General features: G+C 39.6%; 1 protein-coding gene across 4 annotated transcripts in view; it reads right to left on the bottom strand.

Annotated features, from left to right (window-relative positions):
* FAM131B (family with sequence similarity 131 member B) overlaps positions 1–18386 on the bottom strand; it is a 57289-nt gene that overhangs the window by 19680 nt on the left and 19223 nt on the right. Inside the window, exons 2-3 of one of the 4 annotated variants that reach the window (XM_063434114.1) lie at positions 9586–9692; positions 2081–2113 (exon numbers count right to left, since the gene is read on the bottom strand). In XM_063434114.1, coding sequence (XP_063290184.1) covers positions 2081–2113; positions 9586–9692 — 140 coding nt within the window. Of the gene's footprint in view, positions 1–2080; positions 2114–9585; positions 9693–18386 lie in introns of those variants that run through there. The other 3 variants (XM_063434117.1, XM_063434115.1, XM_063434116.1) reach the window with 3 other exon arrangements.

Raw genomic sequence — 18386 nt, 5'->3', positions numbered from 1 at the left:
GGAAGGATAATGTTTACACCCAGTAGGTGAGTGTGTGAGACAGTTATAGAGAGTAGAAGGATAATGTTTACACCCATTGGGTGAGTGTGCGAGAGAGAGTCAGGGAGAATGGAAGGATAATGTTTACACCCTGTGGGTGAGTGTGTGAGAGAGAGTCATACAGAATGGAAGGATAATGTTTACACCCTGTGGGTGAGTGTGGGAGAGTTATAGTGAATAGAAGATAATGTTTACACCCATTGGGTGAGTGTGCGAGAGAGTCAGGGAGAATGGAAGGATACTGTTTACACCCAGTGGGTGAGTGTGTGAGAGAGTCATAGAGAATAGAAGGATAATGTTTACACCATGTGGGTGAGTGTGGGAGAGTTATAGTGAATAGAAGATAATGTTTACACCCATTGGGTGAGTGTGCGAGAGAGAGTCACGGAGAATAGAAGACTAATGTTTACACCCAGTGGATGTGTGTGTGAGAGAGTCAGGGAGAATGGAAGGATAATGTTTACACCCTGTGGGTGAGTGTGGGAGAGTTATAGTGAATAGAAGATAATGTTTACACCCATTGGGTGAGTGTGCGAGAGAGAGTCACGGAGAATAGAAGACTAATGTTTACACCCAGTGGATGTGTGTGTGAGAGAGTCAGGGAGAATGGAAGGATAATGTTTACACCCTGTGGGTGAGAGAGAGTCATAGAGAATGGAAGGATAATGTTTACACCCTGTGGGTGAGTGTGGGAGAGTTATAGTGAATAGAAGATAATGTTTACACCCATTGGGTGAGTGTGCGAGAGAGTCAGGGAGAATGGAAGGATAATGTTTACACCCAGTGGGTGAGTGTGTGAGAGAGTCATAGAGAATAGAAGGATAATGTTTACACCCTGTGGGTGAGTGTGTGAGAGAGAGTCATAGAGAATGGAAGGATAATGTTTACACCCTGTGGGTGAGTGTGGGAGAGTTATAGTGAATAGAAGATAATGTTTACACCCATTGGGTGAGTGTGCGAGAGAGAGTCACGGAGAATAGAAGACTAATGTTTACACCCAGTGGATGTGTGTGTGAGAGAGTTAGGGAGAATGGAAGGATAATGTTTACACCCAGTAGGTGAGTGTGTGAGACAGTTATAGAGAGTAGAAGGATAATGATTACACCCATTGGGTGAGTGTGTGAGAGAGTTATAGAGAATAGAAGGATAATGTTTACACCCTGTGGGTGAGTGTGTGAGAGAGAGTCATAGAGAATGGAAGGATAATGTTTACACCCTGTGGGTGAGTGTGGGAGAGTTATAGTGAATAGAAGATAATGTTTACACCCATTGGGTGAGTGTGCGAGAGAGAGTCAGGGAGAATGGAAGGATAATGTTTACACCCTGTGGGTGAGTGTGTGAGAGAGAGTCATAGAGAATGGAAGGATAATGATTACACCATGTGGGTGAGTGTGGGAGAGTTATAGTGAATAGAAGATAATGTTTACACCCATTGGGTGAGTGTGCGAGAGAGAGTAAGGGAGAATAGAAGGATAATGTTTAAACCCTGTGGGTGAGTGTGTGAGAGAGTTAGGGAGAATGGAAGGATAATGTTTACACCCAGTAGGTTAGTGTGCGAGAGAGTCAGGGAGAATAGAAGGATAATGTTTACACCCAGTAGGTGAGTGTGTGAGACAGTTATAGAGAGTAGAAGGATAATGATTACACTCATTGGGTGTGTGTGTGAGAGAGTTATAGAGAATAGAAGATAATGTTTACACCCATTGGGTGAGCGTGCGAGAGAGAGTCAGGGAGAATAGAAGACTAATGTTTACACCCAGTGGATGTGTGTGTGTGAGAGTTAGGGAGAATGGAAGGATAATGTTTACACCCAGTAGGTGAGTGTGCGAGAGAGAGAGTCAGGGAGAATAGAAGAATAATGTTTACACCCTGTGGGTGATTGTGGGAGAGAGTTATAGAGAAAAGAAGGATAATGTTTACACCCAGTAGGTGAGTGTGCGAGAGAGAGTCAGGAAGAATGGAATAGTTTTTACCCTACATGAAACTGTGAGAGAGTTTGGAGAAGAGGAAAAAGAGACATTCAAAGAGACTGTACACTCACATTAATCCCGTCCCAGGAGAAGTCTGTTCGGGTCTGAGAGAGAGGGAGAACGGCAACAAATGAGACATACAGAAGCACAAATAGACACCAATAAGGAAATGTACAGCAATACAGAGGGATCACACTAAGCCAATACAAAAGGCAATCTGTGACACTACAGTGTTAGTGGTCAGTGCTTCATGTTTATTACTGGCAGTTCCAGACACCAAAAGGGGACATATCCTATGAAAATATGGGAGCCTTTGTTTTTTAAAATAAAAACTCTATGGTTTTAAAGAACATCACAATTCTGAACTTGTTCTAAGACAGCAGTTCTAAAGAAGTTCGTTTTCTACATTAGATGTGTTTCTAACCTATATAGAGTACCCCCAGCCCCAGTGCCTTTTCTCTGACACAGCAATGTTTCATCCATTAACATTAAGTGGTTTTGGTGCACAGACTCCATGAACCATGTTGGAGACATACATACCATTACCATATTATTGCTATATTCAGTTTGTCTATACGCTTGGTCCCTACACAATCGCCCATATTTTACTGTACCAGGACAATGCATAACTCTCTGACACTGAGTCTACTCAGTGAGATATTATACATTGTATCTATTATTTATAATATTATCTATTATTACAAATGAAGAATAGGCCATGTAGATAGTTTGGATCCATATACAATAAATAAAAAAATTCATAATTAATGTCCGGGAAAATTACCACAATTCAAGGGATCGGAGTTAAAATGGGCACTTCCTCCCAATCCTATGAACCTTCTACTACCCGGAGGCATTTCCTCCCAATCCCTTTAACCTTCTACTACCCGGGGGGCATTTCCATCCAATCCCATTAACCTTCTACTACCCGGGGGCATTTCCTCCCAATCCCTTTAACCTTCTACTACCCGGAGGCATTTCCTCCCAATCCCTTTAACCTTCTACTACCCGGGGGCATTTCCTCCCAATCCCTTTAACCTTCTACTACCCGGGGGCATTTCCATCCAATCCCATTAACCTTCTACTACCCGGGGGCATTTCCTTCTTATCCAATTAATTTACTACTACCTGGGAGCATTTCTTCCTAATCCAATTAACCTTCTACTACCTGAGGGTAATTCCTCCCAAATCCCATTAACCCATTACTAACTGAGGGCATTTCCTGCCAATCCCACATAATTTCTTAGGTCATCTATCAGTATATAGAATTAATATATTGCTTGTAAAAAACAAGTTACTGCCTCTTGATGGTTTTATGGGAGCATTGCTGATTGTATTTCTGCCAGAAAGCTAGTGAGTTCTACAGAGTGACTGCCGCACAGATAGACTAACGTCCTACACAGGCAGACACATAGAGGCAGAAAAAGAACGACACATTGACCCACTGCACTGACACACAAAATGACACACTGAAAGTGCTTGCAGGTTACTAATATAGTTCAGAAAGGCAGCTTAGTCAGCGGGTCTGGAGCCTCTCTTATCCGGCGGAAAAAAGGAAGAACAAAAGGGTGGTACAGTGCCTGATACGTCCTTGGAGATACGTAAATAATAAAAAGAAGTAACTGATAGTGTAGTATGTAAAATCTAATTTGAAAAAAGGTAATAAGAATTATCACTCACACTTTTCAGGAGCTTTGATGCAGCTCCAACTTTTCTTGCTTGGGCGGAATGATCGCCGCCTAGGGATATAATGTGGTTCCACAGGTCTGTTAGAGGTTCTGGTCTAGGTTGATTTCCTCATAAGCATGTGGGGACAGAAAAAGATATTATCGTGTAGTATGTTAGACCAGGATGGCAGAAAGTAAAATTAGGTATATGAAATGTGCACTCACATATTTTGGAGCCAGAACGTTGGCTCCCCAAATGCAGTGTATAGTGGTATGATCCCCACTGTAGGATATAAGTTGTAGTGGTATTTATGGTGGTATTTATATTTATGTAGACATAAAAGAAAAAAGGGCACAATAGTGTGTAACTGTAAAACTGAGATAAAAAAAAAACCAGTAAAATGAAAACCTACTCACATGTAGTGGAGCAAAGTAAGGTTTGCTCAATCCAATAGTCATAGGTGGTTTTGTGTTCCCACCAAGGATCTAGACGTATATTAATCCAGCAGCAATCAAAATGGGCCAGTAAAAAAGTACTTTTGTTTCTATATCACTCAGAGCTGAAGTCAAACCCCGTCCCGTGGATAGTGATTGGTGTTATTGCCGTTCTTTGAGTGATTGGTGTCACTGCTGCTGTTATATGGAAGAAGTGTTCAGGTAATGATTTTTTACTGGACCATTTTGATTGCTGCTGGATTCATATATGTCTAGATCCTTAGTGGGGACACACAACCACCTACGCCTACTGGATTCAGCAATACTTATTTTGCTCCACTACATGTGAGTAAGTTTTCATTTTACTGTTTTTTTTATCTCAGTTTTACAGTTACACACTATTGTGCTTTTTTGTTGTTTTATGTACACATACAGAGAAATATCATCACTATTTAAATCCTAGAGTGGGGATCATACCACTCTGCATTGCATTTGGGGAGCCAAAATATGTGAGTGCACATTTCATATACCTAATTTATCTTTCTGCCATCCTGGTCTGACATACTACACCATAGTATATTTTTCTGCCCCCACATGCTTATGAGGAAATCGACCTAGAGGAGGACTGCTGACAGACCTGTGGACCACATTATATCCCTAGGCGGGGATCATTCCACCCAAGCGACAAAAGCTGAAGCTGCACCAAAGCTCCTGAAAAATGTGAGTGGATAATTCTTACTACCTTTTTCAAATTGCATTTTAGATACTACACTATCAGTTTCTTCTTTTTACTATTTACGTATCTCCAAGGACATATCAGGCGCTGCACCACCATTTTGTTCTTCCATTGATACCTTAGCCTACAGATTGACGCATTGATAATCAGACAGACAGTCACAGTGATACAAAGACAGAAACACTAATACATTGATACAAAACTTTCAACATAAACACAGAGACAGACACTGATACAAAGGCAAACACATTACTACAGAGACAAACAGATAAAAAATGATACAGGGACACATCGCAAAATATATTGATAGAGCGACAGACATATTGAGACAGAGACACACTTATAAAGACACACAGGGAGATATATTGCTGGAGAGACAGACATGTTGACAAAAAAACACACAGACAGACAATGATAGAGACACACGGGGAGATATATTAAGAGATCCTAACATGTTGACATAAAGACACACCCACAAATGAATAGACACAAACAGGGAGATATATTAATAGAATATCAGCCATGTTGATAAAATGACGCACAGACAGGCACATTAATAGAGACACACAGGGAGACATATTGATAGAGCGATATACATATTGATACAGAGATACAAGGACAGAAATACTGATAGAGACAAACAGAGAGATATATGGGTAGAGCAACAATAATGTTGATAAAAAGAAACACAGACAGACACACTAATAAATACACAGAGAGGCGTATTCCCTAAACTAATTGTAGTGAAGAAAAAAAATGGAATGGCAAAATTGAGGCATAAATACTCAAGCCCTGTTTAAAGCTGAGATTGAAAAAATCTCCAGATCAGATTTAATTTTGCTGTATGGATTTTATTTTTTTATTTTTTACAATTTATAGTTTAGTGAATAACTTTGATAGACAAAAAAACATTGATCCAGGGATCCACAAATAGCCGATCAATGTTTACAGAAAATGACATTGCTATCAGTGAGAGATAAACACACACACACACGTATGTACGTATTAAATTCTAAGGGGTTACTAGACTTAAAAGTGATTTGTATTCAGTTGGAAACCCACTTGTAAATTTTAGCCTAAAATATCCAAGGCCATAATTTTATATTTTTTTCATAAGTATTTTAAATTATTCCAATCAATCAGAAAAACTCTTTAATTGATTTATCTACAAAAGTCGCCATTAAAGTTTATGTTTGTAGATAAATAATAAAACAGATTGCAATCATCTTAAAAGTTTATCAATAAATATTAAATTGAGGCCCATGTTGTAAAATATCTCCAGATTGGGTGATAAACTGCATGGTTTGGGGTATCATTCTTAGCTCCAATACTCTGAGTTAAAGGTCAGATCTGTTATATATTTCACATAGAAAGATTGAAACTCTGTATCTCCGCTCTGCTGGTAATGAGATTTAAACAGTGTAAATGACATAGATAGTATGCTCATTAAAAAGGTCTATTGTTCAGAAGTTAAGAACTCAATCGCAGTCTGAGAAAATGGAATGTTTAATATCTACAAAGGCTACACACTTCTAAATGTATTGCTGTGATTATTGGCTACTTTGAAAGAAAAAAAACTCGTTTTGGGAAGAAACAATTCACGCTTGACTATCTGTCAAAGAAATATTACAAACATACTGTTTTTTGTGTATTTTTTTTAGAAAAACAAACAAACATACTGTTAATATGTCTGGCCTTTTAATATTTAATTAACATATATCTGATTGGTTCTAAAATATATATTTTTGGAGAAGTCTTTAAGTGTGGTCACGCTCAAGAATATAGAAAAAGGCAAATAAATAAGTTTATAAGATAAGAGTGAGCCACAGAATTACAGTAAGACAGTGTGACAGTAACAGACAGTATCAATGAGACAGTGTGACAGTAAGAGAAAGTATCAATGAGACAGTATGACAGTAACAGACAGTATCAGTGACACAGTGTGACAGTAACACAGTGAGACAGTATGACAGTAACAGAATGTATCAGTGACACAGTGTGACAATAACAGACAGTATCAGTGACACAGTGTGACAGTAACACAGTGACACAGTGTGACAATAACAGACAGTATCAGTGACACAGTGTGACAGTAACACAGTGACACAGTGTGACAATAACAGACAGTATCAGTGACACAGTGTGACAATAACAGACAGTATCAGTGACACAGTGTGACGGTAACAGAAAGTAGCAGTGACACAGTGTGACGGTAACAGAAAGTATCAGTGAGACAGTGTGACAGTAACAGAAAGTATCAATGAGACAGTGTGACTGTAACAGAAAGTATCAGTGACACAGTGGGACAACAATAACAGACAGTATCAGTGACACAGTGGGACGGTAACAGAAAGTAGCAGTGACACAGTGTGACAGTAACAGAAAGTATCAGTGACACAGTGTGATGGTAACAGAAAGTATCAGTGAGACCGTGTGACGGTAACAGACAGTATCAGTGACACAGTGTAACAGTAACAGAAAGTATCAGTGACACAGTGTGACAGTAACAGACAGTATCAGTGAGACCGTGTGACAGTAACAGACAGTATCAGTGAGACCGTGTGACGGTAACAGACAGTATCAGTGAGACAGTGAAACACAGTATTACTCTGAGACAGTTAACAGTAACATAAAGTATCAGTGTGACAGTAACATAAAGTATCAGTGTGATAGTGTGACGGTAACAGAAAGTATCAGTGACACAGTGTGACGGTAACAGAAAGTATCAGTGACACAGTGTGACAGTAACACAGTGAGACAGTATGACAGTAACATAATGTATCAGTGACACAGTGTGACAATAACAGACAGTATCAGTGACACAGTGTGACAGTAACACAGTGACACAGTGTGACAATAACAGACAGTATCAGTGACACAGTGTGACGGTAACAGAAAGTAGCAGTGACACAGTGTGACGGTAACAGAAAGTATCAGTGAGACAGTGTGACAGTAACAGCAAGTATCAATGAGACAGTGTGACTGTAACAGAAAGTATCAGTGACACAGTGTGACAACAATAACAGACAGTATCAGTGACACAGTGGGACGGTAACAGAAAGTAGCAGTGACACAGTGTGACAGTAACAGAAAGTATCAGTGACACAGTGTGATGGTAACAGAAAGTATCAGTGAGACCGTGTGACGGTAACAGACAGTATCAGTGAGACCGTGTGACGGTAACAGACAGTATCAGTGAGACAGTGAAACACAGTATTACTCTGAGACAGTTAACAGTAACATAAAGTATCAGTGTGACAGTAACATAAAGTATCAGTGTGACAGTGTGACGGTAACAGAAAGTATCAGTGACACAGTGTGACGGTAACAGAAAGTATCAGTGACACAGTGTGACAGTAACAAAGTGAGACAGTATGACAGTAACAGAATGTATCAGTGACACAGTGTGACAGTAACAGACAGTATCAGTGAGACCGTGTGACAGTAACAGACAGTATCAGTGACAGTGTGACAGTCACAGAAAGTATCAGTGAGACCGTGTGACAGTAACAGAACGTATCAATGAGACAGTGTGACAGTAAGAGAAAGAATCAGTGACACAGTGTCATAATAACAGACAGTATCAGTGAGACAGTGAAACACTATTACTTGGAGACAGTTGGCAGTAACAGACAGTATCAGTGAGTCAGTGTGACAGTAACAGACAGTATCAGTGAGACAGTGTGACAGTAACAGACAGTATCAGTGAGTCAGTGTGACAGTAACAGACAGTATCAGTGAGACAGTGTGACAGTAACAGACAGTATCAGTGAGACAGTGTGGCAGTAACACAGTGAGACAGTATGACAGTAACATACAGTATCAGTGAGTCAGTGTGACAGTAACAGACAGTATCAGTGAGTCAGTGTGACAGTAACAGACAGTATCAGTGAGACAGTAACAGACAGTATCAGTGAGACCGTGTGACAGTAACAGACAGTATCAGTGAGACAGTGTGACAGTAACAGACAGTATCAGTGAGACAGTGTGACAGTAACAGACAGTATCAGTGAGACAGTAACAGACAGTATCAGTGAGACCGTGTGACAGTAACAGACAGTATCAGTGAGTCAGTGTGACAGTAACAGACAGTATCAGTGAGTCAGTGTGACAGTAACAGACAGTATCAGTGAGACAGTAACAGACAGTATCAGTGAGACAGTAACAGACAGTATCAGTGAGACCGTGTGACAGTAACAGACAGTATCAGTGAGACAGTAACAGACAGTATCAGTGAGACAGTGTGACAGTAACAGACAGTATCAGTGAGACAGTAACAGACAGTATCAGTGAGTCAGTGTGACAGTAACAGACAGTATCAGTGAGACAGTAACAGACAGTATCAGTGAGACAGTAACAGACAGTATCAGTGAGACCGTGTGACAGTAACAGACAGTATCAGTGAGACAGTAACAGACAGTATCAGTGAGACAGTGTGACAGTAACAGACAGTATCAGTGAGACAGTAACAGACAGTATCAGTGAGTCAGTGTGACAGTAACAGACAGTATCAGTGAGACAGTAACAGACAGTATCAGTGAGACAGTAACAGACAGTATCAGTGAGACCGTGTAACAGTAACAGACAGTATCAGTGAGACAGTGAAACACAGTATTACTCTGAGACAGTTGACAGTAACAGAAAGTATCAGTGAGACAGTAAGAGACCCTCTTGTTTGGTTCTAGAATACTCCAGAAAAGGCCATTAGACTATCAGTCCTGAAGGGGTAAGAAGTTACCTCATTAGAAGGTCTGTGGGTGCTGCTTCCATGCACTGAGCTGTTCTCAGTAGTCCCTTGATCCGCATCTTTAAAACCCTTCCATTCCAGAGCTGCCCCATCACTGCCTGTGGAAAATAGAGAAATGTAAAATATAGTCCTCACATGTCATAGCTCCACCACAGAGACAATCTGATATCGCCAATAGAGGGGCGAGATGGAGGATTTGCTTTAGGCAAATTTCTATATAAAATAACTGGATCTCAAAAATACCAGATCCTTGTCATTGTTTAATGGGTTCAGACCTCTCAATGGAAATATAATTATATAAAGCTGGACTTTCAGTATAAAGATGTTTAAATCACCGCTCCACCTAGTTTCTATGCAATCCTACACGTAATTCCTGACCTCACCTGTGCAGCTTACCATTCCCCACCATTCCCACACAGTAACTGTGAAGTGGTGTAATCCTCACAGTTCCCAGGGACTAGTTAAAGTAATGGGGTTTCAGTAGCCGTGGCTGGCTGTAGACCTTGCTGAGTTATTTAATTTAAGGATGCTTTAAGACAACATGTATGCAACTTGGCCACAGAGCTTACAGTTATTCAATAAGTTATGCAATGCCCATCCGGAAAGTCTAAAGAATAATCTGTGCTATTGGGCCTGTTTTGGTGGATTCCAAACCAGTCCCAACCCACAGCCATACAAGTAGTTAGATATACAGAGCACATTCTGGAAGTGCTACTTCCCAGACGCCACAAATAAAAAACAATGGCTACAATTATTATTATTTATTGTTTAAAAATCTGTATTTAATTCAATTAAACAACCTCTTTAGGAAGATAATTCCACAATGTAATCGTTATAACTCCAGAGAGTGTTCCTCTGCCCTAGGTAAAGTCTCCTTTCTTACAGAGATATCACAACAAATAGGCTACCAATATAGAATGGAGGCAGCCTTTTATTAAGACCATTCCCTGTATGTCAAATATTTGAAGATTTGGGCCCCATGGAAACATTTTAGAGAGAATAATAATGGTTTATTTTAGATGGAAATTTACACTCCCCTGCCCCCCACCCTCCAGGATGAATGACGAAATGACGAATGAATGTAGGTCATTCGTTGTCTTGTTTTCTTTATTTACTTAATCATTTGTAAATATATTCACTAATACTTACGGTACCATTTGTAGGTACAATCACAAAAATATGTAGAAACGATGAGGTGATACTTAAAAATACACAAGAGGGGAAGAAACTTTTGTCCTGAACTTTGCTATGTAAAAATTGCAATATTAAATGTAATAACTTTTTGTATTCATGTGAATTGTATATAATTACATGTTTCCTTTCTTTTACATGTAATGGAAATAAAAAGTAAATAAATCATTTAACAAAAAAAATCTCTTTTCTTCAAGACTTATGAAATCTTGTTCTTTGCACAGTCCCATTAATGATTTATATACCATAAAACTGTTTGTACTGAATACTGAATACAACTATTTAATGTAACTCTGACAATAAACCTTTTTCTAAAGTCAACAAGTTCAATATTCCTAGCCTTTCTAATTTACTATAATCTGCCAATCTCCTTATATGCGCAGTCTGTCTCTGTACTCTTTCTAGTTCCATAAAATATTTTTTTAAACAGATGCACCAGCTAATTAAGGTGGGATCTTGACTTACAACATTCCAAATAATATTCTTGTCCTGTGAACTAATACCCCTTTTTATGCATGGCAAGGTGGAGTTTGAAACTTTTATAGGGGGGATAAGGGGTGCAAGCCACCTAAATGGTGGGTTAAACGCTATAGGGTCAGGAATACATGTTTGTGCTCCTGCCCCTATAGTGTTCCTTTACGTAAATCTTATCTGCCACTTGGCTTCCTTTAGTTGGGTCTAAATCCCTAGTTGAAATATATGACTAATGAACGAATATTTTATTGGCATCCCTAAATGAAACAACACAATAGCCAAGAGGAGTCATTTAGCCCTCAATTTAATTCTTTTAGATAAGTATTTATAATAATAATAATCACAATCTATACTTAATTTTGAAATGACTCAATACTGTTAGGAAAACCTTCCAAATGATTTACCTAGAGAATTCACCATTAAATTAAAATTAAATGTGGGGATTTTTGAAGATAAATCATTTGAAAACTTTTTCTAAAAACATGAAGTTGAGGTCAATGTACTTTACAAGATTATGGATGATCTGTGTGCATTGCTTCAGTTACACACGTGTGTGCAGGCCACTCTATCATTTCCAATGGACCTTTTATTGGTAAAATAGTTTGCAAACATTTATCCTTTGCCCAGTATCTGACATACAGTGAGAGAAAAAAAGTATTTGATACCCTGATGTTTTTGAACATTTGTCCACTGACAAAGAAATGATCAATCTACAATTTTAATGGTAGGTGTATTTAACAGTGAGAGACAGAATAACCCCCCAAAATCCAGAAAATCGCAAAAGTTATAAATTGATTTCCATGTCAATGAGTGAAATACGTATTTGACCCCTTCGACTTAGTACTTGGTGGCAAAACCCTTGTTGGCAATCACAGAGGTCAGATGTTTCTTGTAGTTGGCCACCAGGTTTGCACACATCTCAGGAGGGATTTTGTCCCACTCCTCTTTGCAGATCCTCTCCAAGTCATTCAGGTTTCGAGGCTGATGTTTGGCAACTCGAAACTTCAGCTCCCTCCACAGATTGTCTATGGGATTATGGTATGGAGACTGGCTAGGCCACTCCAGGACCTTTATGTGCTTCTTCTTAAACCACTCCTTTGTTTCCTTGGCGGTGTGTTTTGGGTCATTGCCATGCTGCAAGACCCATTTTCAATTCCCTGGTTGAGGGAAGGAGGTTCTCACCCAAGATTTGATGGTATTCTGTCTCTCACTGTTAAAATACACCTACCATTAAAATTATAGACTGATAATTTCTTTGTCAGTGAACAAACGTTCAAAATCAGCAGAGGATCAAGTACTTTTTCTCCTCACTGTATAATGTTTTGCCTTGGCTCTGACCCATTTGTATTAGCTAATAACATGATTGCCCACGTGCTGATCAGCCCATTAAATACTGCTTCCATCAGGAGATGAAGAAGGCTCCCATAGGTTTGGACGACATGTCTAGTTAAAGGGAACATGGTTTAAGCGATTATGGTTGATTTTCTTAAAAACTTGAATCTTTCTGCTTCTATTCCTGTATTACTTTAAACTGGAAAATAAACAGTTAAAAGAAAAATAAAAAGAATGCAAGGCCCCAGGTGATGCTCAAACCTTGGGAGGGTGTGGGGGGGACTACAAAGACTGGCGATGAATGATGGGGGGGGGGGGGGAAATAGTCATTGACTAGGAGACAGTCATTAAATGTTGATTTTAATGACTGTTAAATAAATGAGATACAGGGGTGGTAAGGAGGAGCAGTAAAATAAGAACATCTATATTTGTATATGATATTTAAATATACCGGTAGTTGTTTTTCTTATTAAACTGCTCCTTCTCGTTTTCTCTCTGTTGGTTTATTTTTCTCACTTGATCTGTTAACCAAATGGAGGCAAGATGCTCCTATCAGTGTACTGTGCAATATATTCATGTATGATTGGTATATGATTGGCCATCTTGGTTCATCTGATTCGTTTCTCAAATTGTTTTTCGTTACCTAAATTTTGCTGAGCCAAACTATCTATGACTGTAATTCACCGGTCCTGAAAATATTTTATTTCCAGAAACATTGGTACGTCCAAAATGTATTATCTCATCGTACACAAGTCTATTATGTTCTCAGCTGATCTTGCATGAGAGGGGAAATACATGTGGGCGTCCTGAAGACCTCCTGAGAACAAAGAGAACTGATCAATGGTACCCCTCAATGTGCAATGGGATGAATATGACAGCGACTGACAGCGACTACCTCCCTTTCCCAGTCACGTGTGTTGTTCCCTAAGGTTCCATACTCAGCCCCCTACTATTCAAATACTTTTTTTGCCTAATTGACTGATTTGCCTAATGTCTGCAACGTCTTAAATGTACACATGTACGCAGATGACACAGTAATCTATGCAAGCAAACCCAATCTACAACACCTGAGGCTGTTCTCCAAGACCAATTCACAGAGATAGAAAAGTGGATAGCAAAAAAACAAACTCTACTTAAACACTGACAAAACTGTCACAATGATCTTTGGAACAGTACCTAAATTACACAAATTACACAATTACCACCTATCCATCAAAACAAAATTAAATAGCACACTAACCACAGTCCACTCTTTCAAATACTTTGGTATGGTATTAGACCCCAATCTATCTTTTGGCCTCCACATAGAAAAACTTGCATCTAAACTTTATCCAGGGCTAGGTGCCCTAAAGGAAGAGATTGTACAGCAAATGCTGATGCCAATAATTAATTATGGGGATGTAGTATATGCACCTGCAAGGCAAACCCACCTTAATAAACTAAAACACATTGTATAACTCGTTCTGCCGCTTTGTGCTACAATGTTTTTACATGTGCCACCATTGTGACATGCTAAAAGAACTAAACTGGCTGTCGCTGGAATCCAGACGCACCCTTCATCTTTCCAGCCTTTTGTTGTAGAGCATTTCTGGGAAGCTTCCACCCTACCTGAGCAGAATGCTCTCCCCAGCTGTTCCCACCTCCTATAGCCTCCAATCCAGTACCAGCACTTTATTTATTCTACCTCAATACAAAAAGAAAGTAGCTTGATTGTCGTTTTCCTACAGAGCACCGCAATTATGGAACGGCCTCCCGCACACTTTCAAATCTTCCGTAGGCCTAATATCCTTTAAGAGATCCCTCTCTCCCTCTCGAATATACAGCTGTGTAAAAGAATGCAGTGTTAAAGATAATAGTAGGATGGTTAGATGGGGGTTATTGTCAGAGTTAGATTACATTCAGGGTGCTGGAGCAGGGTAATACTCTTTGTGTAAGGTGTGTTTAGAATTTTGGGGTTTAGGGTTAGCGATGAGCAACATGTAATATCTTAGTACATGGAGTGTTTAGGATAACTACATTTACAGTTAGTGCTGTCCTAAAATATACAGTGTATCACTCAGTGCTATCCTATGATATACAGTGTGTCACTCAGTGCTGTCCTATGATATACAGTGTGTATCACTCAGTGCTGTCCTATGATATACAGTGTATCACTCAGTGCTGTCCTATGATATACAGTGTGTATCACTCAGTGCTGTCCTATGATATACAGTGTGTATCACTCAGTGCTATCCTATGATATACAGTGTGTATCACTCAGTGCTGTCCTATGATATACAGTGTGTATCACTCAGTGCTGTCCTATGATATACAGTGTGTATCACTCAGTGCTGTCCTATGATATACAGTGTGTATCACTCAGTGCTGTCCTATGATATACAGTGTGTATCACTCAGTGCTGTCCTATGATATACAGTGTATCACTCAGTGCTGTCCTATGATATACAGTGTGTATCACTCAGTGCTGTCCTATGATATACAGTGTGTGTCACTCAGTGCTGTCCTATGATATACAGTGTGTATCACTCAGTTCTATCCTATGATATACAGTGTGTATCACTCAGTGCTGTCCTATGATATACAGTGTGTATCACTCAGTGCTGTCCTATGATATACAGTGTGTATCACTCAGTGCTGTCCTATGATATACAGTGTGTATCACTCAGTGCTGTCTTATGATATACAATGTGTATCACTCAGTGCTGTCCTATGATATACAGTGTGTATCACTCAGTGCTGTCCTATGATATACAGTGTGTATCACTCAGTGCTGTCCTTTGATATACAGTGTATCACTCAGTGTTGTCCTATTATATACAGTGTGTATCACTCAGTACTGGTCCTATGATATACAGTGTGTATCACTCAGTGCTGTCCTATGATATACAGTGTGTATCACTCAGTACTGTCCTATGATATACAGTGTATCACTCAGTGCTGTCCTATGATATACAGTGTGTATCACTGAGTGCTGTCCTATGATATACAGTGTGTATCACTCAGTGCTGTCCTATGATATACAGTGTGTATCACTCAGTGCTGTCCTATGATATACAGTGTGTATCACTCAGTGCTGTCCTATGATATACAGCGTGTATCGCTCAGTGCTGTCCTATAATATACCGTGTGTATCGCTCAGTGCTGTCCTATGATATACAGTGTGTACCACTAAGTGCTGTCCTATGATATACAGTGTGTATCACTCAGTGCTGTCCTATGGTATACAGTGTATTACTGAGTATTGTCCTATGATATACAGCGTGTATCACTCAGTGCTGTCCTATGATATACAGTGTGTATCACTCAGTGCTGTCCTATGATATACAGTGTATCACTCAGTGCTGTCCTATGATATACTATGTGTATCACTCAGTGCTGTCCTATGATATACAGTGTGTATCACTCAGTGCTGTCCTATGATATACAGTGTGTATCACTCAGTGCTGTCCTATGATATACAGTGTGTATCACTCAGTGCTGTCCTATGATATACAGTGTGTATCACTCAGTGCTGTCCTATGATATACAGCGTGTATCACTCAGTGTTGTCCTATGATATACAGTGTGTATCACTCAGTGCTGTCCTATGATATACAGCGTGTATCACTCAGTGCTGTCTTATGATATACAGTGTGTATCACTCAGTGCTGTCCTATGGTATACAGTGTGTATCACTCAGTGCTGTCCTATGATATACAGTGTGTATCACTCAGTACTGTCCTATGATATACAGTGTATCACTCAGTGTTGTCCTATGATATACAGTGTGTGTCACTCAGTGCTGTCCTATGATATACAGTGTATCACTCAGTGTTGTCCTATTATATACAGTGTGTATCACTCAGTACTGGTCCTATGATATACAGTGTGTATCACTCAGTGCTGTCCTATGATATACAGTGTGTATCACTCAGTACTGTCCTATGATATACAGTGTATCACTCAGTGCTGTCCTATGATATACAGTGTGTATCACTCAGTGCTGTCCTATGATATACAGTGTGTATCACTCAGGCTGTTAGTGGGCACATGGGAAGTGATCCCTTTCACTTCCTGTCCAGCCTCTGTGGAATCCGAGGAGGCCGACATCATCAGTGAAACGCGTCATCGTGCCCCTTACGTCACGACGCACCTTTGTTGAAAGCCCCACTTCCTTGAAGCAGTGAAGCGGTACTCGGTCTGAGCGATCCTCTGAAGCCGGCGATCAATTGCAGGACTTTATCCAGCTTCAAACTCAGGAGAAGGTTATCCAAGGCTTGCAGCAGTATTTCTAACTGTGAATAAAGTTTTATCTGCAGCTTCTAGTCTCATCATCGGAGTGCATACAGTTAGAGCAGGCTCCACTATGTTTGTGAGTTCTCTCTACCTATTTACACACTATCCACATTTGTTTTACACATACTATTCTATTGTATTATTTTATTTTTCTACATTCAAAACTTACTGAAACATTTGGGCATTTTACCTAGAGGAACTCTGTGTAAGTAAAGGGTGTTCTCACTTAACACTGTTTGCACAAGCACTTTGTTGGTAATGTTGAGTGAGCATATTTTATGTTTTATTTGCAAATTGTACTTTGTATACGTATTCAGCTGAGCACGTCCTCAGTGTGGCACAATCATTTTAACCATCAATGTGAGTAATGCCTGAGATCTCACAGTCACTTAGAGATCTGCATGAAGGGTACAGGTTTTAGGACAATCCCAGTCACTCTGTAAGAAAACAAAGGAATCCTATACCAACATTTACCACTGGATGTCACCCTTATCCTACTATCCACAGACTCATTTATTGGATTTATTATGTCAGAAACTGATAAAGATGATACATTTCTAATTTACATCCACGCTGAGAGAGCATCATTTTCCTGTCCTATCACATACAAGGTGAGCAGGAACCGGAGACATATCTCCCGCTGAGACGCTAAACTGCAGCTATCAATCCATGAAAGTTACACAGAGCAATGTCCATTACACAGCAGGGTATCACAATACAGATACATAGAGATACATGACACATACAGACAGATACACACCACATAGATACATGACACATGCAGACAGATACACACCACATAGATACATGACACAGACAGACAGATACACACCACATAGATACATGACACATACAGACAGATACACACCACATAGATACATGACACAGACAGACAGATACACACCACATAGATACATGACACATACAGACAGATACACACCACATAGATACATGACACATACAGACAGATACACACCACATAGATACATGACATATACAGACAGATACACACCACATAGATACATGACACATACAGACAGATACACACCACATAGATACATGACACATGCAGACAGATACACACCACATAGATACATGACACATACAGACAGATACACACCACATAGATACATGACACATGCAGGCAGATACACACCACATAGATACATGACACATACAGACAGATACACACCACATAGATACATGACACAGACAGATACACACCACATAGATACATGACACATACAGACAGATACACACCACATAGATACATGACACAGACAGATACACACCACATAGATACATGACACATACAGACAGATACACACCACATAGATACATGACACATACAGACAGATACACACCACATAGATACATGACACATACAGACAGATACACACCCCATAGATACATGACACATGCAGACAGATACACACCACATAGATACATGACACAGACAGACAGATACACACCACATAGATACATGACACATACAGACAGATACACACCACATAGATACA

Source organism: Pelobates fuscus, chromosome 10 (genome assembly GCF_036172605.1).
Source record: "Pelobates fuscus isolate aPelFus1 chromosome 10, aPelFus1.pri, whole genome shotgun sequence".
Classification (NCBI taxonomy): Eukaryota; Metazoa; Chordata; class Amphibia; order Anura; family Pelobatidae; genus Pelobates; species Pelobates fuscus.
Note: the sequence above shows the minus strand (reverse complement) of the source record. Positions and strands in the feature narration are given on the sequence as shown.